General features: G+C 62.3%; 1 protein-coding gene across 4 annotated transcripts in view; it reads right to left on the reverse strand.

The window, feature by feature from the left end:
* Nucleotides 1-3,785: 3,785 nt before the first annotated feature.
* Nucleotides 3,786-23,917, reverse strand: part of IGSF9 (immunoglobulin superfamily member 9) — a 44,455-nt gene continuing 24,323 nt past the window's right edge. For 3 of the 4 annotated variants that reach the window (XM_074980695.1, XM_074980696.1, XM_074980697.1), the window contains exons 6-21: nucleotides 23,707-23,824; nucleotides 23,149-23,290; nucleotides 21,856-22,001; nucleotides 21,285-21,427; nucleotides 21,053-21,193; nucleotides 16,321-16,437; nucleotides 14,771-14,921; nucleotides 13,689-13,812; nucleotides 13,140-13,315; nucleotides 11,370-11,620; nucleotides 10,516-10,600; nucleotides 10,064-10,234; nucleotides 9,101-9,146; nucleotides 7,259-8,743; nucleotides 5,457-5,605; nucleotides 3,786-4,549 (exon numbers count right to left, since the gene is read on the reverse strand). In XM_074980695.1, the coding sequence (XP_074836796.1) occupies nucleotides 4,320-4,549; nucleotides 5,457-5,605; nucleotides 7,259-8,743; nucleotides 9,101-9,146; nucleotides 10,064-10,234; nucleotides 10,516-10,600; nucleotides 11,370-11,620; nucleotides 13,140-13,315; nucleotides 13,689-13,812; nucleotides 14,771-14,921; nucleotides 16,321-16,437; nucleotides 21,053-21,193; nucleotides 21,285-21,427; nucleotides 21,856-22,001; nucleotides 23,149-23,290; nucleotides 23,707-23,824 (3,675 nt within the window). In that variant the 3' untranslated portion in view covers nucleotides 3,786-4,319. The remainder of the gene's footprint in view (nucleotides 4,550-5,456; nucleotides 5,606-7,258; nucleotides 8,744-9,100; nucleotides 9,147-10,063; nucleotides 10,235-10,515; nucleotides 10,601-11,369; nucleotides 11,621-13,139; nucleotides 13,316-13,688; nucleotides 13,813-14,770; nucleotides 14,922-16,320; nucleotides 16,438-21,052; nucleotides 21,194-21,284; nucleotides 21,428-21,855; nucleotides 22,002-23,148; nucleotides 23,291-23,706; nucleotides 23,825-23,917) is intronic. The other variant, XM_074980698.1, reaches the window with a different exon arrangement.

The following is a 23,917-nucleotide window of genomic DNA, read 5'->3' on the forward strand; positions in this document are numbered from 1 at the left end:
GCAACCCAGCTGCCCCACCCGTTTGGTTCCTTCTTGCTGGCTATTCCAACAGGAGAGAAGGAGGGTCTGAAAGAACCACAGTTACAAGACGGTGAGTAACTGTCTTTTCTTCTTTGAGTGCTAGTTCACATCCATGCCAACCTCTTGCCCCCAGAGGTGGGGTTGGAGTCACGGACTCACGGATTGGAGGGCTGCTCTCCTGACAGCTGCATGAGTTCTGGCGTGCTGGTCGATGGCGTAATGCTGATTTAGCCACACAAGTGCACTGGCCCCTAGAGCTGCAATGAACGTGATTTGCCACTAAGGCCAGGTCTGTACTGAGAACTCCCAGCTGGTATAACAACCTCATTAGGGGGTGCTATAGCCTTTCGCTGGGCAGGCCTCAGCCAGGCGTTTGTGTACCCCAGGGGACTCAGAGGTCGTCTGGGGGCACACAACCCCTTTAAGCCATGTTCTCAGCCTGGGGGTTGCTGCTGCTGGGGTGGGGGGCTCAAGGGATGCGTTAGGGGTGTTGCATGCACAAGGCCAGCATTAGAGGGTGGAAAAGGTCCACGGCTGCCTGCCACGGAAGGCCCTGCAAAGCCCAGTCACGTGCTTCAGCCTCAGTGCTGGGGCTCGGGCATCAGCCGAGGGGCGCACGTGAAACGCAGGCTCCGGCAGCGCGCCGAACGGCAGGGGTAAGATTCGGGCTGCTGTGGAACGTGGGAGGTTGGCAGCACGTCTGCAGTCGCAGAGCCTGTGAGGCGCCTGTATTTGTCTGATTTTGTAAGCAAGTCGTTTCTCAGCCAGCTGAAACACAGGGGCACAGAATCAGCTTCGTGAAGGACGGTGGGTGATCAGTCCTCAGCCACTCCCCTTCCACCAGAGGCCCCAGCCCCCTCTATGGCCACAGCCCAATGTCCACCCCACCCCCACAATGGGGTGCTGGTCCCCAGCTCACGGAGCTCTGGGAAGCCAGCGAGTGGCATGGCTGCCCTGCCCCCAGCCTGCCTTCCCCAGCCCCCAGCGTCCCCCCGGTGCTGAGGCAGGGGCTGGGGATGCTCACGCTGTGGTGAGCTCCAGCCCTCGTGGAACAGCTGGCACTAATATGGGGCCAGACCTAGAGCAGTAGTGGCTTATACACCCCCCAGCTGCCACCCCAGCCAAGCTGTGTGCTGGGGAGGGGTGGGGGTGCCATGTCTCCAGGCAGATGGCACTCCGGCTGGCTGCAGCACCATGCCCAGGCAGGTCATGCTCCAGGCCCTGCCCTGCGAGATGCTGGAACCAGCACTTTGATGCCCATGTGCAGAGAGAACAGGGACATGCCCCCCACCCAGCAGCTGGAGACCCCAGGTCTGTCCCAGAGGGTGTGTACAGCACCTGCTGCCAGGGGGCAGCCTGGAGACCGGGTCGGGGGCTCTGCTCTTGCTTGGTGAGGGTGGCAGCGGTTGGGCTTGGGCAACAGCCAGGGGTTCTGCCCTCCCCAGGGTCTGTGGCTGTGACTCCGTGGCAGCCCCAAGGCACAAGTGGCACAACCCCTCCCTGGGCTGGCACAGGGGAGGGGGCAGGGCTGGGGGCGGCACATCCACTAGCGCAGTTGCTCTGTAGCCCTGGCCCGAGCAGGACAGTGCTCAGCCCCAGGCTAGGTCCTAGCCAGGCCTGGGGTGGAAACTGCTGGCTTCTTTGGAGATGCATGGTGGGGTTGGGGGGCACTGGTGCCAGAGCTGGGGGACGGCCCAGCAGCCAGGCCCCCCTTTTTCCCATGGGGATAGCTTGTTGCCCTGCCAAACTGCTGCAAGCCTGAGGCAGGCGTGAAGCGGAGCTGGTAGGGGCCGTGCTTCGCAGTGGCATGGCCCCCTCGCCACACCCATGTTAAAAGGGGGGCCAATGCTCGCCCCCACCCCCAGCAGCACCCTGGCCCCAGTCCCAGCACCAGGGCCCCCCCGCCAGCCCAAGGCAGTGTGCGGCTGTGGGCTGGCTCAGTGGGGATGTGCCAGAGAGCAGTGCCCTGGTCTCGGCAAGGGGTGTCTGTAGCCTGGCAGAGGCTGGGCAGCAGCACAGCCTGGGGCTGAGCAACCTCTGGGGTGAGGAGGGCTGCAGGACCCCCAGGTGGCAAGCTCTGGGGCTGCTACAACCTGGCAATGGGAGCACTGGGACGGGAGCTGCCTGACCAGGCTCCCCAACACCTGGCAGGGATGCCCAGCTCTCTGGGCTGGGCAGCTGAGTTAAGCAATGGGGACCCAGCTGGGGGGAGGGGGCAATATGCACTGGGGGCAGCATGCTGGGGGACAGATGGGGGAAAGCACCCCTCCTCCCCAGGGATTCCCAGGCTGCTCCTGCCCTGGCTTGGGAGAGCCCTGGGGAGGGAAGCAAGGGTAGGGACAGGGCAGGAGGTGCTGCAGGAAAGTCTATGGTATGGGGGTGGATCAGACAGACACTGGGGGGGAGCGGGAGTGGGGGTAGGGCCAGGGCAAGGGAGGTTAGAGGTCAATGGGGGGGCAAGGGGCTGGGGAACACCATGTGCAGGGAGGAGGGGGCTGCTGGAGGGGCAGGGAAGGCTCTTGGAGTGTGTGGAGGGAGGAGCATGGGGAGGGCGCCTGTGATGAGGAAGGGGCAGGCCCCTGGGTTGGGGTGACTGGGAAGTGGGGGGAGATGGTCTATGGCACAGGGACATGGGCAGGCTGGGGGTCCATGGGGCAGAGATTGTGGAGGGGAGGACGAAGGAAAGCCCCCGCTGTCGGAGATGGGATACTGGGTGGGGAACACAGTGCAGGGCATGCAGAGCAGTGGAGGGTACAAAGGGGGCAGCAGGTGCCCCATGTGGGGAAGGGAGGGGTCCATGGGGCAGGGCCAGGCAGAGGTCAGTATGGGGGAGGGAGGGATGGAGGGGCCCATGGGGCAGGGCCAGGCAGGGGCCGGGGGGTGGCAGGCTCCCAGTATGGGGGAGGGAAGGTCTGTGGGGCAGGGCCAGGCAGTTATTATGGGGGAGGGAGGCTCTGTGGGGCAGGGCCAGGCAGTTATTATGGGGGAGGGAGGCTCTGTGGGGCAGGGTTTTAGTCCCTGGCTCTGGGGCGCCCCAGCCCAGCCCCTCCCCCATCACGTGACCTGCCCCACCATGGCCAAATTTGGGACGAGAGGAAGTGCAGCACATCCGCCGGCAGCTGTTAACCCTGCCTGTGCCAGGAGTCGCTCCAGAGCTGGCGCTGCCTGGGGCCGCCCCTCACTCGGGGCGCTGGCCAGGGAATCACGCAGCAGCAGCCTTGCTGGATTTCACGCTGCCAGCCCTGGGCATGTGCACACAGCCCAGTCCGCCGGGCGCCCCTCTGCCCACACGGCCCTGGAGGCGCCACTGCCAGAGGGGAGGGGGCACCTGCCAAGCCGAGGTGAGCCTGAGCTAGGCACAGGCCCTGGCCCTCCTGAGCCAGGGCAGCTAAGTGCAGCAGCTGGCTGCGAGTGCAAGACCACAGGGCCCCCGCCCAGCGCAGTACTCAGCCTTGCCCAGCACCAGGCCAGGAGCACCGCCCTCAGTTTTCAACTCCCAGCTGGCCTCATCACTAGCCAGGTGCCCCCAGCTGCAGAGGCAGGAGGATCTATGTGCCACTGCCAGGCTTGTCCTGCCCTTGCTGCAGGGCCCACAAGCAGGCCAGACCTGCAGGAAACCGTGGCGCGATACCAGCTGTGTGCCCAGCTCAGAGGGGGGAAGGCACTGTGCTGCACAGGGCCAGGAGCTGGAGAGGGGGTTCCCTTTGGCCAGCCTTGGCCCCTTTCCCCTCCCAGCCCGGTCTGTCACTCACGGGCAGCCAACGTTGATGCAGTTCTCTTTATTCTGTTACAGATGCCTCTGGGCTCCACCCAGCCCCCATGAGGCTCCCTTGGCCCATGGCCCGGCCCTGTCCTCGGGTGGCACAGCCCTAGAGCATGTCTCCTGGGGCCGGCCCATGGGAGATCCAGGTGCCCAGGGCCAGCAGGAAGGGATGCAGCCTGTGGCAAATGCTGTCTCTGGGGTAGGGGCTGGGCCTGGGCTCATCTTGCTCCACAGCTGCCGACCCATGTGCTGTACAAGGGTCTGGACTGGCCTAACTGCACCTCGTTGGCTGCGTGCCAGGCACAAGCTCCCCCCAGGCCTAGGAGAGCCCGGCAGATGGGCTGCTGGAAGGGGCTGCTGAGTCCCGTCCCAGTGTGCATGTGGGAGGTGCTGGCTGGGCCTCAGGCAGTGCCAGCAATCCCAAGGTGGGGTGTGGCATCTGCCCAGCCGGGTGCTGCGGAGACATTCTGCCCCCCCAGCCCACTCTTTGCCAGCTCAGCCATGCCAGGCTGTGCCCGAGAGTGGGGTGCATGCCTCAGAGCAGCGTGGCCTGCTCAAAGCGCTCCTTGTAACTGCGGCTGCTGGTCCGCTGCCTGCGCTGCTGGACGGCCTCCCTGCGGCGCCGGTACGCCAGAAACTCCTCCCGCAGGGCCGCACAGCGAGCCTCCGGGCTGGCCAGGGCTGGAGGGGAGCCTGGCGCCTCCAGGGTGTCCACCGACTTGGAGTTCCCTGGGGAGCCACTGCCATCACTGGGAGCTTTGGCACCTGCAAGCCGGCAAAGGGGACAGATCAGGGAGGGCTGGAGAACAAAGGATGGCCAAGGGGCCTGCTGGGGTGGGGAGGTGAGGGGTGCTGCAGCAGGAGATGCTTCTGCCCTGGGATACAGAGGGACCAGTGTGCTCTGTGCTGACCAAGTTGGACCGTGCTGTAACTTTCTGTTCTCTGGGCTAACCAGGGACTGTGCCAGGCAGCTAATAAACCCTGCTGCTTCCCTTCCGCCCGCACCGCCTGGGGGTCCCGGCACACACTGCAGGTGGGGGCACTGCTCCCTTTAGGAGTTCAGGTCTCCCCGGGTGTCCATCGCAGGGCGACGCTCCAAGGTTCGGTCCCAGGAGGCGGTGAAGCCAAGCGGCTTCTCCTCGTGAGAGCGTGACCCAAAGAGGCTGACACGTTGAAGGGCCTGCCCAGGACTTTCCTAGAGCACCCGACCTGCATCTCTGTGACAAGCCCACAGCCCTGATCCCCTAGGCCTCGCAGCTTCCAGTGTCTGGCTGCTCCTGTGGTTCACATGATCAGCTGCTCAGGCTGGGCCACGTGAGCCCCGGGCAAGACTTCTGGGTGTCTCTGCACGGCTCATTCAGGGACATGGTGGGGGAGTGCAGGGGAGTTTGGCTGGGGTTAATCCCAGAGCCCTGGAACCCAAAGCACACTACTGACGTTATTTGCTTCCCCCAGGGAGATGCAGCCACCTCTGGGGTAGGATGTGGCAGCTGTTTATACTCACACCCTCATGCCCCGCACAAGAGTCCAGGGCAGGGAGGTAGGAGCCCCACAGGCCCCTGGAACAGCAGAGAGGCCTCAAGGGCAGGACGCTGGGACTTGGTGGTCGGGGTGCAGGCAGGAGCTCCCTGCCGCTCTGCACATGGCACTGCCCGATGCTCTGCTCACTCACTCTGCCGCTCCAGCTCCCTCACAGCGATGGTGGAGATGGGCCGCCTGGGGTCCCCGCTGCGGTACAGCTGCAGTGCCTCCAGGATGTCTGATTCCAGCGCAAACTCTGAGTCCCACTCGTAATTCTCATCCACAGACGTATTCCTCCTGCTGGGCAGAGGCACGGGGGTATGTTAGCAGCTGGGGCACTGATGGGAGCCAAGGCCCACTGCTTTGAGGAGAGGGCAAAACGGAGAGCGAAGGCTGCCCCACTGCCACCCCAGCACTGCCCTGGGGCCAGCAGAGCACAGCTCCATGGCTCAGAGTGGGAGCGAGGGCCCAGTGTCCCACCATCGCAGACCCAGGGCATGGCTTGGGCCCAGGGCAACACCTACCGGTCAGGCCCAGGAAGCAAAGCCGACTGCTGGGCTCAGCCTGGGCTCTCTGACCTGCACCCGGAGCCGCACACTGTCTCCCAGCTCATTGGCCGGGCACTCCCTGCCTGGCCACTTGGGTCCCCAGCCAGGGAGTGAGTGTCCCCCGACATGGCTTCCTTCCCCACCGGTGCACCTGCTGCTCCCTGGGCTGCACAGGAGTTGCCCACAGCCAGGTCTGCCACTCAGCACGTGTCAACAGGCAGCACTGAGCACCTGGACAGAGACGGGAGACAGCTACCTCAGGAACCTGGATGGGCAGCAATCCTTCCCACAATGCCCTGCGGGAGCCGAGCTGGGTACAGTGCCTCCCCATAGTGCCCTGTGGGTGTGAGCTGGGCTGGGTGCAGAGGGCCCCCCAGTGGCCCTGGGGTGTGAGCTGAGCTCTGTGTGGAATACCCCTTGGAAGAGAGCAAGCTAATCACTTGTCGTGGGGAAAGCTTTCTGGGGGGCCAGTCCAGCCCCCTTTCCCACACGGAGGGTGCTGAGTGCCTGTCCCTGAAGTGGCTGGCCGGCCCTGCTCCCAAGGGAGGCACAGAGGGGCCAGCGGAGAGCAGCAGGTGGCTGCGGGGGTGGGGCGGGGGGATGCTGAGGAGCCCCAGGAGCTGGCTTGAAGCACATTTCAAGGGACCGTTCCAGGTGGAATCATAGCTTCATAGGGTGGAAGAGACCTCAGGAAGTCATGGAGCCCAGTCCCTGCTCCACAGCTGGTAACACCCCTCCAGCGTGGAAGGACAGCATGGGGGCGGGGGGGTTCTTCACAAGTAGTAACTCATTGTAATAAGCCTCACATCCGGGGCGGTCGGGTCCCTGATTTCTAGTGTCAAGGACACGCTGCCCCACGCGAAATCTCCAGGAATTTCACAGGCTTTGTGCTCTCTCTCTACCCCACGGACCAGCCACCTGCATGGTCTGCCCCTTCCTGCAGAGGTCTGGCTGGCTTCCACCCCACACAGCAAAGCCAGGGCAGGCTGGGCCCCCCACTCCACCGCCCAGGGGACAAAGAGCCTAGCAGCAAGGCACCAGCTCCTGTGAGCACTGGGAAGGACAGACTCACTCATGAGAGGAGAGGGCCAGTGGGGGCTCTGCCCGCAGCAGCTTAGGCTTGTCTCCAGCCCCTGCAGTGGGCAGTGCTGTGCTGTGCTGGGGCTCTTTATGGTCCCCTGGCCACACAGAAGGGCGTTTCACCCTTGGCTCGCTGCGAGGGAAGGGGCCGGGCAGGGTGTTTGGGGCCTTGGTGGCTAACGTGACAGCCGCTGCTTTCCAGGCTGGGAGTGCCAGATTTGGGGTGCCCTCGGATAGCTCCCCTCAGCCCCAATGCAGCACTGGGGCTGGGACTAGAGCCCAGGAATCCTGGGTTTTGTCCCCCATCCTAGCCTCCGGGGCTCACCTCTTGCTGACAGTGGCGATGGCCAGCTCCTTCCTCGGCCTGCCCTCCTCTGCCACAGAGCCCCCAGACTCGCCTCCGCTCTGCCAGCCAGCTGGTTCCCCTAGCGGGGAGCTGAGGTAGGTGCCTGCCAGTGACAGCGCCAGCGAGGGGGGTCTCAGGAAGGACACGCTTCCCCGGCCGCTGCTCTGGCTGGTCAGGCTGCCCCGCAGCAGCTTCTCGGCGGTGGGGTCCTGCAGGCAGAGGGTGTCCAGGGCTGGGTGCTTCTCAGGAACCTGTGCTTCCAGCAGCACTCCTGGTTGCGGCTGCCCCAGCAGGCCCAGGGCCCAGCTGGGCTCCGAGGAGATGGATGTGCACATCGGCTCAGTCCTGCTGCTGTCTGTGGGCACCAGGGACTGTTCCTTAGCCTGGAGCAGGTCAGAGCCGGGGCTGGGGTAGCCCGGCCACACCGTGCTCCCGGGCAGCGCGGCCTTGGCAGGGCCCACCTGTGGCTCTGGTGGTTTCAGGAGCGCGTTGGTGGTGGGCTGCTCCAGAGGAGCCTCTGCGGTGACATGTGTGTCCATGTAGTCCAGGCAGGCCGCCCCCTCCCTGCTCTGGATGGGAGTCCCCTCCCCTAGCAGGGTGGCCTCTGTGCTGTCCGGGGCTGGGGGATTGCGGGGCTCTTCCTGCAGAGGCCAGTCCCCATCCACGCTCATCTCCTTGAAGAACGGCAGGCTCAGGTATTGCAGGATCCCACTCTGGGCCGAGGAGCTGGCTCTCTGCTGGCTGCTCGGGCACTCAGAGCTCAGTGGCTTGGGGCCAGCCAGAGGTGGGGTGCTCGGAAGGCTGCTGAGCAGGGGGGAGCCCTCAGGGCCTGGAGCGTGGCGCAGCAGGCTGGCTGGGCTCTGGCAGCGCCCCTCACCCCACGGGCCAGCCCGCCCCTCCTCCCCAGCGCTGCAGGGCAGGGGCGCTGGGGAGGCCACGGGGCTGATGTTGACGATGCACAAGGGCTTGGCTTCGTCCATGGGGCTGCTGCTGCTGTAGTCGAAGTAGCGGCCCTGGCGGTACCCAGAGGACTTGGCTTCTCTGCGGGCCTGGCCCGTGGGCCGCAGGGGCACTCCCCTCTGCCAGATGGGCTCCTCGGCCTCCGGGACAGCGTACACCTGCAGATAGGGTGCCGGCAGGCTTTGCTCAGGCAGGGCGGGGGCAGGCTCGGGGTACAGCTCCATCTTGGGGGCGCAAGGGAAGACCTCCCAGGGCTGCTTGTCCGTCTCCACCACAAAGCGCCCATCGGGGCCCCGGGAGATGCGCTCCAGGGGCCCTGCGTCGCCGATATGGCTTTCGTACAGCGTGTACTTAGAGCTGGTCCGAGGGCCACTGGCCAGGGTGAGGCCCAGACTGGTGCCGGCCTTCTCCCCCCACAGCAGGGTGCGGCGCCAGCTCTGGTAGGGGGAGGCATGCAGCTTCAGCTTCCCTATGCTGTCGGGGCTGCCAGAGCCGTGAGAATTTCTGCCGAGAGAGAGAGGAACTGCTGGGGGGACGCCCGGACCTCCAGCCTCCTTGTTCCCCCACCCAACCTGACCGGCACATTCACGGCAGAACGGAGGTCAGCCCCTGCCCCCCACCAGCCCTGAGAGGAAAGGGTCTGACTGCAGGGCTGGGGAGCAAAGTGCACCCCACAGCGTGGCCAGTGTAGGGGTGGCCCCTTCACTTCAGCTGCACCCCAGTGGCCAGGTTCCAGTGCCCCCGTCCCGCTCGAAGCCCCTCCCTGCGTCAGCGGGCAGCGAATGAGGGAAGCAAAGCAGAACGGCGTGGCACAGGGAGCGTGGGCGGGACAGGATGATGCCATGGAATGACACAACTTACTGTGGAGGTGGAAGCTTCTTGCCGGGGGAGTAGACAATTGGTGGATCTGGAAGGTTATGAGAACACAGGGGGATCACATGGCAAGCAAGTCAATGAGCAATGAGGAGGCTGCAGTGGCCCACACCTGCCCTTGGCTCCCAGGCACTCCCCCAGGGCCCCCAAGGGTTGGGGGAGGGACCTCCTGCTTGGGAGCAACTGGCATAAATTCCCCCAGCGCCCACAGCCACTTGACAGCCATCGGGGACGGGTTATCGGCCTTACTGCCCTGGGGCTGGATCAGAACTAGTGCCCCCTAGAAACCCCCTGTGTCCCATTTCCCACCCAGTCCCTTGGCCTCCCCAGCCCTTCCCAGTAGGGGACGTACCCTGGGCAGGTTTTGCTCTTCTTGGAGGGTGCAGCAGATGAAGGGAGGGTAGAGGGGCAGGGATCAAGGGGATCCCAGACCTCCTCTACTCAGGAAAACAGCACCAGTGTAACCCTGCGAGATCAGCGACTTGGGACAGTCTCCGGGGATAAATCGCTCCACCAACTAAGAACGACCTGGCACGCTCTCCAGGGATAGTGGCTCACTACAGTAGCCGGTTGTTCTTTAGCCTCCCAATGGCTGCAGCTAACCCGCACCAGCCCCGATCAAACACAAGCCAAAGGGGGAAACCGCACCACTTTGAAGTCCCGCCTTTGGCCACACCGGTCGTGAGGTCGTGAGCACCCCGTGCAACCTGACCCCAGCACCCCACTCCTCTGGGCTCTCCCCACCCCACCAGCTCAGAGAGGCTGTCACACAACCTGGGTTACATCCCCACTTCCTTTCCCACCTGTGTTCCCACCTGGGCCACCTGCGTGGGAAATGACTCCTGACCCACATAGGACTCCCCGCATCAGCCATTGTGTTTCTGGGTCACCCAACAAGGCTCCCCCTCCTGCCGTGCTCCTGGCCTCGGCAGCTGCAGGCCAGGTCCCTACCTTGTCTGCGTTTCCGCAGGCGGGCAGCACGCCGGCGGTTCATGACGCAAGCCACCATGGTGCCGAAGATCACAGCTACGCTGAGGAAGCAGACGCCTCCAATGACGCCGGCTAGCACGGGCTGCGGCAGGAGCTCGGGCAGCTGAGTGCGGGATGGATACACCTCCATACCTGCACAAGGTGACAGAGAGAGGCCTCAGACAGACCTCAGGGGGAGGGGTTGTCAGGCTCCTCCCTTTGGGGGCAATCAACCCCCAGACACTCACCTACTGGCAGGAGGGGCCCTCTGCTTGGGCACAAGGCCCAGTTCCATCGCTCGTCACTCCCTGCTGGCCTGGTTCGGGTGCAGGGACTTAGGCCCATGGCTGAGGGGGCAGCACAGGAGTCCTTCCCCTGCACCCCGAGCACCCTGCCAGGGCACGGCAGGCTGTGCAGGAACGCGCAGAACTCACCTGCCGTGGAGACGTTCACAGTGTTGCTGGGGTAACTGATGTAGCTGCCGGCAAAGGCCACCAGGCGGAACTCGTAGAAGGCGTCCTGGGAGCGCAGAGAGGCAGCGTTAAGGGTGCAGCCCAGCTCTTCCCCACTGGCACACGGCCCTGCCCACAGGCAGCTCCTGCCACAGGACCCACAGTCTGCAGGGCCACAGCAGTGTACGCAGAGAGCCGAGGGGTTCCACCCCAGCACTGGATGCACCGTCTGAAAGCACCTCTGAACGGGGCACTGACACTTGAGGACAAGCAGAGCCCCTTCCGGCCAGCCCCTTCCAGGACATACGAACTGCCCGGGGCCAGCACTGGAGAAGAGCAGAAACCTGTTCCCACTCCCAGTGGCCCGCTGGGTGAGAGGACGTGCCATGACCCACCGTGACCTGCGCCCACCAGGCTGTGTGGGCCCCTGTTTCCCTTTCGGGGCCCGCTGTTTTCCTGAGAGCTCAGCAGCCTGCAGAGCCAGGGCAGAGACTCCACAGTGAGCCCTGTGAGTCCTGGGCCCAGGGCTTCCCTCAGCGCGGGAAGCCCCAGGCATCAGCCTGGAGAGCTGGGAGCCGCTGCCATGTGGCGCTGCCCTCCCCTCCAAGGTCCACAGAGCCAGCCAGGGGCAGGAATGCCAGCAGAGCAGCGTGAAGGAAGCTGTGAAGCAGGCTGGGTGTGCTGTCAGCTAGCCCCATCCTTGAGCCCAGGGCGACACCCTTCCCAGCTCAGTGCCCAGGGCTCGGGCTGCCAATTGCAGCAGTGCTGGGGGAGACCCTGTCTAGAAAGACTCAGAGCAAGACCCAGTGGCTGGCAGGTCGGGGACTCCCACAAACCTTGATGAGTCCTGGCACCAGGACCTGGGTTGTCGTGCTGGGGATGGAGCCATCCAGGACCTCCCAGCCGCCCTGGTCCTGCCGTAACTCCAGGGCGTAGCCGGTCAGGGCCACGGAGAGCTGCAACGGGGGCTCCCACTGCAGCAGGACCCCGCGTGAGGTCTCATTGGCTGTCAGGGACTGTGGGGGGGACAGAAAGACAGGGGCGGCTGTGGTGGGTGGCTCAGGAGGCTCCTCAGTCGTCAGGAAACCTGAGGGGAAAAGAGACAGTGATGAACGAAACCAGGGAGGCCCCTTGGGGGGAGGGGAGTCCCTGGGGGTCTATTCAGGGAGTCCCTGGGGCAGCCATTCGGGGAAGAGGGGCCCCCAGCAGCCAGTTGTGGGAGGGGAGCTCCCAAGGCAGCCATTTCATAGAGGGGAGCCCCTAGGCACCCATTCGGGGGAGGGGAGCCCCCAGCAGCCATTCGGGGGAGGGGAGCCCCAGGGTGGCCATTTGGGATAGTGCTGTGGGGGAGCTGCGGGGCAGCCGTTTGGGGAAGAGATCTTGGGCAGGTGGCTGGGAAGCATTTTCCTTCCTCAGTGATTGGCACCTCCCTGGGGGCAGAGCTGGACCAGCTCAGGCTGGGGGCAGGGCAGGGTGGCCTGACAGCCCTGGTATCAGCTGAGAGAAAGGGACTCTCTCCCAGGAGTTCCCGGGGTGGCCAGTGGCTGGTGAAGGTGAGGGTGAGGTCCCCTCTCCAGGTGGCAGCACTGTGTCCAGGCGTAGTGGTGGGTGTTCCCAGGGGAGAAGAATTGTTCCCGGGGTAGGAGGGGTCTGGCAGTGGGGAAGCCATTCCCAGGCTGGTGGGAAGACCTATTCGTGGGGGAGGAGGGCACTGGGGTGGAAGAACCATTGCCAGCTTGAGTGGGAGATGCCCATTCTTGAAGGAGGGAGTACTGGGGGCAGAGGCATTCCTGGGGGCTAAGGCAAGGCCTGGTTCTCAGGGGGGTGTGCAGAGGGAGAAAATTAATAAAAAAGTTAATTGGAGACACACATCTCCTAGAACTAGAAGGGACCTCGGGAGGTTATCTAGTCCAGTCCCCTGTCCTCTTAGCAGGACCAAGCACCACCCCTGACATCTATCTGCCCCAGTCCCTAAACAGTCTCCTTAAGGATTGAGCTCACAACCATGGGTTTAGCAGGCCAAGGCTCAAACCACTGAGCTATTCCTCCCCCAACATGCACCTGGGGCTGGCAGAGGAGGAGGAGAGAACCCAGTTCCCAGGCTGTGCATGGTGAGGGCATGGCTTTAAGGGATGCAGACGGAGGGGGAGCTGTTCCTGGGCTGGCAGCGGGGAAGATGGGAGCCCAGTCCTAGGGATGTGGGTGACGGAACCGCTCTCAAGGTTGCCAGGGGCAAGCGGGTGGAGCAGGGAAGAGGAGCCCAATTCCCGGAGATGCTGGTGGTGGGGCTGGGTTCTCAGGGGCACAGACAGTGGGGGAGCCATTCCTCGAGCTGGAGGGATCAGAGAAGGGAGCCCGGTTCTTACAGGTGCTGGTGGGGCAGGCCCGGTCCCAGGATGCAAGTGGTGGTGAGGCCGTTTTCAGGGTTGATGGGGGCAAGGAGGGAGCCCAGTTCCCAGAGGCACTGGGGGTTCGGGGCCCAAAGCTCAGGAGTATGGGCGGGGGGGGGGCCATCCTCAGGGCTGACAGCGGGAGGAGGGAAGCCAGCGCACATGGTTGCCAATGGGGGTCGTTACTTGGGGGAGGGGCACCCAAGGTTCTCTCACCCAGGGGGAAGGAGGTGACGATCTCACTGAAGGGCCCGCTGCCCAGCTTGTTCTGGGACAGGACACTGAACTGGTAGCCGGTGGCCGGCTGCAGGTTCTCCACCACGAGGTGCCTTGCCCCCACCGGCACCGTCAGCGACACCCAGTCATGATGGGGCCGGTTCAAGTGCTTCACCCTGAGGAGACAGAACAGGTGAGCTGGAGTCACTGCCGGGGTCCAGCCCCACACCAACCCCCTGCTCTGAGAACCTGTGCCTGGGAGCCCCCCCCACTGGCCCCTCCCGAGGGTGCAAGGACACAGCCTCCACCTGCTGGGAGTCGGGAGCTCCCATGTTACGTCTGCTCTGCATGGGGGCAAGGATCCGCTGGCCTGTGCCATGGGCTCTGCAGGGAGCCGAGAGCCCCCCACCCTCCAAGTGTGGCCACACCCAGGGCCAGCGTAGGGGTACGCCCATGCCGCAGGGGCCAAGAGCTCCTTCCCAGCGTGCCCACACCCAGGGCTGGCCTGTGCCATAGGCTCTGGGGTCACGCGCTCCTGCTGGCACTCACAGTGGGGTGTACCAGACGCTGAACCTCTGGAAGTATCCCCCGTCAAATCCCGGCTCCCACGAGACGTTGGCGGCCAGCAGCAGGGGCAGCACCGAGACGTTGGTGACGGCATGAGGGCTGGTGCCTGGTGGAGACAGCCATGGTCGGGGTGGCGTGAGCCAGGAGCCATCTGCACAGCTCTCCGAGGGCTCAGGTCCTGGCTGGGAGCTGCAGGGGCAGAGCGCCACCGAGCCTGATTGTCCCCCCTCCCGATGAACGGGCAGGTGCCAGGCACAGGGTGGGGACCACCTCTGGCTGTGGGCTGCTGAAGGGAGGGGCTGTGCCAGGAGGTGTGGCTGGGAGGCTGCTCGGCTGGGCACACCACTCCCACGCCCCTCCCACACTGGCAGCCCCTGGCAGTGCCCAGCGGAGCAGGGCACAGGCCGAACCCAACACGGATTCCAGGGCGATATGGGTCTGGGATGAGGAGACCGGGTGTTCGTCTCACGTAGGTTAGACAAGGCATTCCCGTGTGTGGCACGAGCCGCCTGCCAGGCATGCGCACAGCTGCCCCCCCGACCCCCACGGCCGCTTGACCCCACCCTGAGCCCCCCAGCCACCCACCCACAACCTGACCCCTCCACAGCCACGCCCCCCACAGCTGCCCAACCCCCCCCGGAGTCCCCCACAGCCACCCATCCCCACCTTGACCCCGCACCCATGGCCACCAGCCCACCCACAGCCACCTTTCCATACCTGCGCCCCCCCGCCACCCAGCCCCCACCCTGAACCATCCCCACACGCAGCTGTCCATCCCCACCCTGACCCCCCCCGCCATGCCCCACACACAGCCACCCATCCCCACTGAGCCCCCCAGCCACCCCCCAGCCCCCACACATGCAGCTGGCCCCTGAGCCCCCCCCACAACCGCTCACCCCAACCCCGAGCCCCCAACCCACATGCCACCACCCACCCCCACATACACACTACCACTGCCTCTCCTGCATACGCACACACAGCTTCCTCCTCCCAGTCCCAATGCCTTGCCAGGCCTCCTGCCCACCGCGGGCTGCGGGCGGTCATGCCAGCAGGGCCCAACTCACCCAGCACGTAGACGGAGGTGGTGGTGCTGATCTGGGCCACCTGGTTGCTGGCCGTGCATGCCCAGGCCCCGTGCTGCTCCTTAGTCAGAGGCCGGAAGACCAGGCTGCTGTTCCCATCCACCTGGGCGCCGCTCTGCCCTGGGCTCCCCAGCTGCAGAGCAAAGGCAGAGCCATGCTGAGACCAGCAGCCCAGGCCAGCCCCACCCCAGGGGTCCTGAGCCCACCAGAGCCATTGTCCTTCTCTGCGGGAGGGACTAAGGCAGGCTGGGCTGCAAACTGAGGGGGGCTGAGCCCCACACGTGCAGATTAGGGGCGGGGTGTCAGGCCAGCAAGCAGGCACAGACTGGGGGAGAGGGCGGCACCCATCTAGGTGAGCGCAGTGGGGGGCTGAGGAGAGTCCAGGCCATAACCCAGCCAGTGCCCAGAGCGAGCTTGCTTCCCATGCACCAGGGCCAGGACCGTATTCATCACCAAGTGCCTTGCGCCTGCTGCCCCAGAGGCAGATGGGAAAAGTGCAGCCCAGGGAGGGGCAGTGGCAGAGCTGTCCCATCCATGGGATGGTTCGGGGAACTGCCCCAGGCCCCACACTTTGCAGGACAGCCTGGGGGACTAGTGGGGGCCTCGGGGACCAGAGATCAGACCTGCCCCCTCACGCAACTGCAGCGGGAAACAGAGCAACAGGGCCCAGCCCTTGCGACTCCACCAGCTCCCAGCCCCGTTGCTTGGGGGAAGGGGCGGGACGGTCACCCGTGCTCACCGTCTGGGGGAGCACACCAGCCCCTCCCCACCGCACACACCAGCAGCGGGACGCAAAGCGACACGGTGGGGAGAGGGTGGAACGGGCTGGGCTGTGTCCAGGGTCGCTCTGCTACCTGCCACCAGGGAGCACAGATGGCAGCCTGCTGCCAGAGCCAGGCCCCCGGTAATCCCCCGGGCCGGGTAGCTTGGGGATGGGGGGGAAGGGGTGGGACCCCAGGTCATGTCATTCGCTCCCCCTAGGAATGGCCCTACACAGCGTCTGGGATGATGTCTCACTCAGAGTCAGGGCAGAGCAGGATCAGGACCGCAGAGCCCGGGTGCACTGCTTTCCCAGGGGAACGGGGCTGCCTGGAAGGAGACCCCCACCCTGCGCTCGGGAAGGGCTGAGGGGGTAGGCAGAGCCTGAGGAATAAATAACAGGGTCACCCCCATTGCCAAGGCTCTGCCTATCAGGCATGAGCTGCAGGGGGCAGCTGGGCCGGGCCCATGCTCCTGCACAGGGGAGCTCGCAGCCCTGTAGCACTGAGCCCAGTCCTGCAGCAGAGTGGGTCAGCTCGCGGAGCCTTGCAGGTCTGGGCTGCGTCACACTGCTGCGGGAAATCTGCTGGGGGGTGGCCCTGGGCCAAGTCCCCAGGGACTAGGCAGTGACAGCTCGTAGCCACAGCAGCCACAGGCTTAGCTCCTCGGAGCTAGCACCAAACCACAGGCAGGGGAAAGTGAGGCCAGGCCAGTTCCAGAGCCCAGGATCCCCAGTCCGGTCCCATCTGAACCCAGAGCTGCAACCTCCCTACCTTTGTCCAGGTGATGGTAGGTGGGGGGTCTCCCTGGGCAGTGCACGGGATCACCAGCTCCCGGCCCACCTCCTGGAAGTACTCCTCCTTGGGGCGCAGGGTGAACACGGGAGGCTCCTGGAACACACACGTCGGGGGCAGCTCAACATCCCAGTCAGAGGCAGGGGGAGCGGGACAGGCAGGCAGAGGGCTCGGGGCTCAGCAGCTTAGGCCAGGCAGGAGGTGGCGCTGGCCCGGACCCAGGGGCTAGGACTTGGAGCGGGCCAGGGAGCAGAGCAGACAGAGAGCCCTGCACAGTAGCTCTCAGGGCTGAGTGCCACTACCCAACTTCGCTGAGGATGCAGAGATGGGGGCACAGGGCGGCAGCAGGGACAGGGCTGCTCTAATGGGGCCTGGACGTCTGCCCCAACTGGGCACTTAACTGTGGGAAGCAGACCCACAGTTGCAGAATGTCCCAGCCGGTTGGAACCAGGGACGTCGGTGGGGGAAGGTATGAGAGGGAGACAGAACTCTGCTCCACCAGCCATAGCAGCTCAATCTGGGCCAGCAGGGAGGGACCCCCCTCTGCCGGTGGTGGCAGCTCTATGCTGGACTGCCAGGGAGAGGTGCTCCCCTCCACCGGCCCCAGCAGCTTCAGGTCCTGGGGAAAGGTGTCTCTCTCTCAGCTCGGCAGCCCTGAGGCCCTGGGCGAGCCTGATAGGAAGCTACACAGCTGAACAGCTTAGGGGGAACGTAAGCCACCAGCTCAGCAGTCTCCTGGGAGTGCGGGAGGGGCTCTGACTCCACGTGGCCTTCGCTGCCCTGATGCTCCTGACCGGCACAGGCCCAGAAAGAAGAAGTTACCACCTCCGGCAGAGCCCTGACCGCCGCTGCTCCCCTCCTCTGGCTGTCACCCGCCATCCCGCGTCCTCTTCCTTTCTAACCTCGCTTCTTCACTTTCCCATCGCTCTGCACCCGTCTCTCTGCCCACGCAAGTCATGGCGGGCTGGGGTGCCCATCAACCTGAGCTAGCGTCCGCGCAGACCCTGCCACTGTGCACCAAAGATTCCCTCGTGTGCTTTACTTTACTTCTGTTTCCAAGCACGGTCCATCCTGGTGCCCTAGGGAACTTCATGTGCTGCAGCAGGGTCCACCCCACCAGTCAGTGAGTGGTGCTGGCGTGCGATGCTCCAGCTTGCCACAGAGGACAAGGTATTTATCTTGCACAGCAACCGGCATTTGAGATGTTTGGTACCTGGGGGTGCTCCAGGTGAGGATACACGTACCCATGCACTTTCGATTCGGGGCTTTTGTGCTAGCTGTGCTCACAGTTTCTCCCCTGTACCTTATGCCACTCATGCTCCAGTACAAGGGCATATAGGGAGGGGTGAAGGCAGCCCGCCACAGTCCATTCTCAGCCTCAGAACTCAGTAACAGAGAGGTAGACGGGTTAGTCTGTATCTTTGAGAACAACAAGAAGTCCTGGGGCACCTTATAGACTAACAGGTATTTTGGAGCATCAGCTTTTGTGGGCAAAGACCCACTTTCTCAGACGCATGAGTTGGGGGCGGGGGTTTCAGATGGGTATTTAAAGAGGGGGGTCCCAATAAAAAGGAGGGCCGGAGCTGACACGGTCTATTCTGTCAGGGTGGAAAAGGCCCATTATCAGTTGTATACATCAAGAGAGGAGAAAAAACAAGTCAGATCAGTGGGGGGGTGGATGTGGCCTATTGTCAGATTCTAATCTGGAGGTGTGAACTTCCATAGCTGAGAAACTGCTTTTGTAAGTGGCTAACCACTCTCAGTCTCTGTTAAATCCTTGGCTGATGGAATCAAATTTGCAAATAAATTGCAGCTCAGAGATTTCTCTCTCCATTTAATTTTTGAAATTTTTTTTGTGGTAGGACTGCTACTTTTAAATCTGTAACTGAAGCTACGTCTACACGTGAAGCCTACATCGAAGTAGCTTATTTTGATGTAGCGACATCGCAATAGACTATTTCGATGAATAACGTCTACACGTCCTCCAGGGCTGGCAACGTCGACGTTCAACATCGACGTTGTGCAGCACCACATCGAAATAGGCGCTGCGAGGGAACGTCTACACGCCAAAGTAGCACACATCGAAATAAGGGTGCCAGGCGCAGCTGCAGACAGGGTCACAGGGCGGACTCAACAGCAAGCCGCTCCCTTAAAGGGCCCCTCCCAGACACAGTTGCACTAAACAACACAAGATCCACAGAGCCGACAACTGGTTGCAGACCCTGTGCATGCAGCATGGATCCCCAGCTGCCGCAGCAGCAGCCAGAAGCCCTGGACTAAGGGCTGCTGCACACGGTGACCATAGAGCCCCGCAGGGGCTGGAGAGAGCGCGTCTCTCAACCCCTCAGCTGATGGCCGCCATGGCGGACCCCACTATTTCGATGTTGCGGGACGCGGATCGTCTACACGTGCCCTACTTCGACGTTCAACTTCGAAGTAGGGCGCTATTCCCATCCTCTCATGGGGTTAGCGGCTTCGACGTCTCACCGCCTAACGTCGATGTTAACATCGAAATAGCGCCCAACACGTGTAGCCGTGACGGGCGCTATTTCAAAGTTAGTGCCGCTACTTCGAAGTAGCATGCACGTGTAGACACAGCTTGAGTGTCCAGGGAGATTGAAGTGTTTATGTATGTTACCATTCCTGATGTCCGATTTACATCCATTTATTCTTTTATGTAGAGACTGTCCAGTTTGGCTAATGTAAATTACAGTGGGGCATTGCTGGCACATGATGGCATATATTATATTAGTAGATGTGCAGGTAAAGGAGCCCCTGATAGTATTGTTGATGTTAGGTCCTGTGATGATATCGCTGGTGTAGATATGTGGGCAGAGTTGGTACTGAGGTTTGTTGCAGGGATTGGTTCCAGGTTTAGAGTTACTGTGTTGTGATCTATAGTTGCTGGTGAGAATTTGTTTAAGGTTGGCAGGCTGTCTGTAGGTGAGGACAGGCCTGCCTCCCAAGGTCTGTGAGAGCAAAGGATCATTGTCCAGGATGGGTTGCAGATCACTAATGATGTGTTGGTGAGGCTTAGCTGGGGGCTGTATATGATGGCCAGTGTTGTTCTCTCATTTCCTTTGCGAGGCCTGTCTTGTAGCAGGTGGCTTCTGGGTGGCTGCCTGGCTCTGCCATTCTGTTTCTTCACTTCTTTAGAGGGGTATTGTAGTTTGAGGAAAGCTTGGTAAAGGTTTGTCTCTGTCTGACGGATTGGAGCAAATATGGTTGTACCTGAGGGCCTCGCTGTATACAATGGATTGTGTAGTATGCTCTGGATGGAAGCTGGAGGCATGTAGATAAGCATAGCGGTCTGTGGGTTTTCAGTATGGGGTGGTATTAATGTGCCATCACTTATCTGCACAGTAGTGTCCAGGAAGTGGATCTCTTGTGTGGCCTGGTCCAGGCTAAGGTTGATGGTGGGGTGGAAACTGTTGAAATTAGGGTGGAACTCTTCAAGAGCTTCCTTCCCATGGGTCCAGATGATGAAGGTATCATCAATGTAGCGCAAGTAGAGGAGGGGCGCTAGGGGACGAGAACCGAGGAAGTGCTGTCCCAGGTCAGCCATAAAAATGTTGGTATACTGCGGGGTCATGCGGGTGCCCATAGCAGTGCCACTGATTTGAAGGTATAAATTGTCCTCAAATCTGAAATAGTTGTGGGTGAGGACAAAGTCACAAAGCTCCGCCACCATTTGTGCCTCGATCTCATCAGGGATAATGTTCCTAACAGCTTGGAGTCCATCTTCATGGGGGATATTGGTCTAAAGGGCCTCTACATTCACGGTGGCCGGGATGGTGTTTTCAGGAAGGTCACCAATGCACTATAGTTTCTTAAGGAAGTTAGTGGTACCTCAAAGAAAGCTGGAAGTGCTGGTAGCATAGGGTCTAAGTAGAGAGTCCACAAATACAGACAATCCTGTGGTGAGGGTGCCAATGCCTGAGATGATGGGGCATCCGGGATTCCCAGGTTTATGGATCTTGGGTAGAAGGCAGAATAAACCTGGTTTGGGTTCAAGGGGTGCGTCTGTGTAGATTTGTTCCTGCGTTTTTATAGGAAGGGTCTTGAGCAACTCTGCTGATAGGAATAAGGGGATTTCAAAGTTGGCGGGGTCCTTTCAAAAAGGACCCCCGTCTGGACAAGCCGTGCGGGAGCCAAAAGCTGCAATTTCCAAGTGCCGTGGCCGGTGGAATGCTAATGAGACGCTGATATGCATTTCAGCGCCTCATTAGTATCCTTCGATTCGGCCATTAGCACGGCCATGTCGAAGTTTTCTCTCTGTGTAGACATAGCCACTGTCTTTAATCCCACCTAAAAACTGTCAAACAAGGATATTTTGCCAGGTAAAAATTCTACAGCTAAGTGGGACAGGTACAAGAGTTACTACAAACATACAAATCTTAGTCATTTGAAATGGAGACTACTAAGTAACTCCTTTTCTTAGGTATCTGTAATGCACGGTTAAAATCCCCCTGGGAGTTTGTTATGGGCCTGTGCTGGCCAAGATCTCTGCACTCAAAAGCTCTAACCACATCTGACCATTTAGTTCTGTACGACCACAGCGTCATGTTCGCACCTGAAGTTCTCTGGGCCCACTGACTACAACAGGATGAACACACCAGGGGGCAGGGCTGCGTGGGGCCATCCGGCACCTGCCCCAGGCCCAGCCATGCCTCTGCTCAGCCAGCCTGAGGAGCAGGCCGATCCCTCTCACCTTGAGTATGACGCGGGTAGGTGCGGAGGGGCCAGCCGTGCCGTAGCTGTTGTAAGGAGTGCAGGTGTAAATCCCCAAGGCATCATCGTTCCCTGTGGCGATGACAATGGACCCATCAGGTGCCATGGACCAGCCAGGGAACTGCAAGGGCAGAGACAGGTCAGCACGCAACCCCCTGCCTGCAGGTGTGGGCCAGAGGCTGAGTTTCCAGGGAGCCTGGCACAGTCAGTACCTTATCAAGCTCCAGGGGATGCCCGTCCTTGGTCCAGCTGATAGAGAGAAGAGGAGGGTTGGCTCTGGTGGGACACTGGATCATGCCCTGCATCCCCATAGGCAAGAGGGTATCCGGTGGCATGTTGGTCACCTGGGCTGGATCTGCAAGGAACCAACAGGCATCACATTGTCAAGGCCTGGGTGAGCTCAGCGACCCACAGCGCAGGGGCTGGGACACGGGGCGTGGCAGCCATGTGGGTAGTGTGCTGCCAGCCCACAGGCAGGGACGAGCCCTGGTAGGAGCAGCACCAGGAGCTGTGCATTCTCCCAGTCATACCCCAAGTCAGAGCACCTGGACAGGGAGGCTGGCTGAAGGCCAGGGAAGGGCATGAACTGTTCCCTCCCAGGCTCCAGGCCGTGAAGCGGGAGGTCGCAGGCCAGAGGCATTTCCCCGCCCCACCGAACAAGTGGGGCCATCAGGGGCACAGGAGCCAGGATGTCTGGGTAGGACGGGGCCCCTGAGCAAGGGCAGAGTGGGGCATGGGCGGCCCTTACGCAGCATAGGGAGGGAAGGGGCAGCTGGACCTTACACAGCACCGTGAGAAAGGCTGAGGCAGAGGGTGGTCTCCCCAGCCCATTGCTAGGAACACAGGTGTATTTGCCAGCGTCGTCCGGGGTCGTTTTCTGGAGCAAAAGGCTCCCGTCCACCAGGACACGAACACGAGACTGCAGGTGGCTGGAAGGGCGGGAGGGGGCAGAGTCAGGAGCCTGGCAGGAGCTGCCCCAGTGAGCCAGAACCCAAACCACAGGTAGCTTCCAGAGTAGGGTTCAGGGCACAGCCGTAGCTCCCAATTTATCTCACTAGCTCAGCAGCCCCTAAAACCACCCATGCACTGGAGCCCAGCCACAGCCCCCATGGCCACGCTCACAGCCTCACCATGGCACCTGGCCGCTGGGGCCCAGCTTCTGCCCCCACGGCCATGCGAATGGGCTCCCGTGGTCCAGGGAGCTGTGTGGGGTGGGCAAGGAGTGAGTGGCTGTGGCGGCGGCATGGTGAGGTGTGAAATTCGCCAAAGGTTTGGAACCTCCCGAGGGGTGAAATGCTGGAACAGGCTCCCCAGGGAGCAGTGGGGGCCACAACCTAACTGGTTTCGAGCCTGAGCTGGATCAGTGTTAGGAGGGATGCTCAGAGCGGAGGGCTTGCAATGGCGGGTAGCCGAGGTGTGGCCAGCGACTAGGTGGGGAGGTGTCAGATTGGAGGGTCTTGCTCACAGGCTCAGGGCCTCAGTGATCACCCTCTTTGGGCTCGGGAAGGAATTTCCCACAGGTCAGACTGGCAGGGAGCTGGAGGGGGGTTCACCTTTCCCTGCAGCATGGGGCGCGCGTTACCGGCAAACACACACTGGTGTAAATGGTGGCTTCTCTGTAACTCGAAGGCTAAAACCCATGATCTGTCGGTGTTGGGGCCCAGCAGTTCACAGACCCAGGCACCTCGGGGCAGACTGCAGCAGTTGTGAATGTGAACAAATTGCTCGAGCCCTGGGAACTCTGCAAATTTGGCGCTGGCGGCCTGCAGCATGCAGACTAGCCGCTTGCCATGGCCCCTTCTGACCCGAATGTCTACGAGACTTGTGCACGTGCAGCAGGGGGAGAGTGCACGGGTGCGCGCACGAGTGCACTGGGGGAAGCGGCAGCACGTGAGCGCAGAGGCGTGCGTGCATGGGGGTCTGCCTGTTAGCGTGAGTGCAATGGGTGTGTGCCGGTGAACGCACAGGGGCGGGCGTGTGTGCAGAGACATGGAGCCCCCCCCCCGTTCCCTGCCCACCCCCACAAGAGACAGTGCTCACCCCACCTGCTGCCCCCACCCCCACAGCACCATGTACCTGAGGTGATGGACGTTGCTGTCCCCCTGCAACCAGCTGTAGGCGAGGTTGCCGGGGTAGGCCTCGGCCTGGCAGGCCAGGAAGGCATCCTGGGTGACGTTGACCGTGACGTTCTGAGGAGGCACCACGATGACGGGGGGCCCTGGTGCACACAGGGGGCAGAGTGAGGCTCGGGGCAGAGCTTGCCTGACAGGGAGGGGATGCGGTGACTGGACCCATGGGACACAGAAGGTTCCCAGAGAGGCTTCAGTTCTGCTGCAGACTCAGAGAGGGGAGTGAGCGGGATCCAGCTGTGGGGGATGCGAGCGGCTAACAGGGCCTCAGGGGGCTGCGGGACGGGGAGGACCAGCCCTGACAGATCTTTCTTTGGGCCGCACGTGCGGAGGGGGAGGCCAAGTCCAGCTAAGAGACTCCGCACCTCCCTGCGTGTGTGTGTGTCCTCGTGCATGCGCACACGGAGCCACTCCTGCTCGGACAGGCTGCAGGTCTCTGCCGGACCACATGGCAGGACCCCGCTGAGCACGGAGAGGGCCACGGACACCTCCCCCCCCACCGTACCTTGAACCAGCAGCCGGGTGGTGTGTGTGACTGAGCCCTCCTTGCTGGAGGCGTGGCACGTGTAGGTGCCAGCACTGGCCCGCTCCACGCTGGCAATCCTCAGTGTCCCATTGCTCACCTGCGAAGGCACAAGCAGGCACCTCATCAGCCTGCTTCAAACTGGGAGGTGGCATGTGTAGAAGCAGCCGGAGGAATTACACCAATAGGCCTG

Source organism: Carettochelys insculpta, chromosome 30 (assembly GCF_033958435.1).
Source record: "Carettochelys insculpta isolate YL-2023 chromosome 30, ASM3395843v1, whole genome shotgun sequence".
Lineage (NCBI taxonomy): Eukaryota > Metazoa > Chordata > Testudines > Carettochelyidae > Carettochelys > Carettochelys insculpta.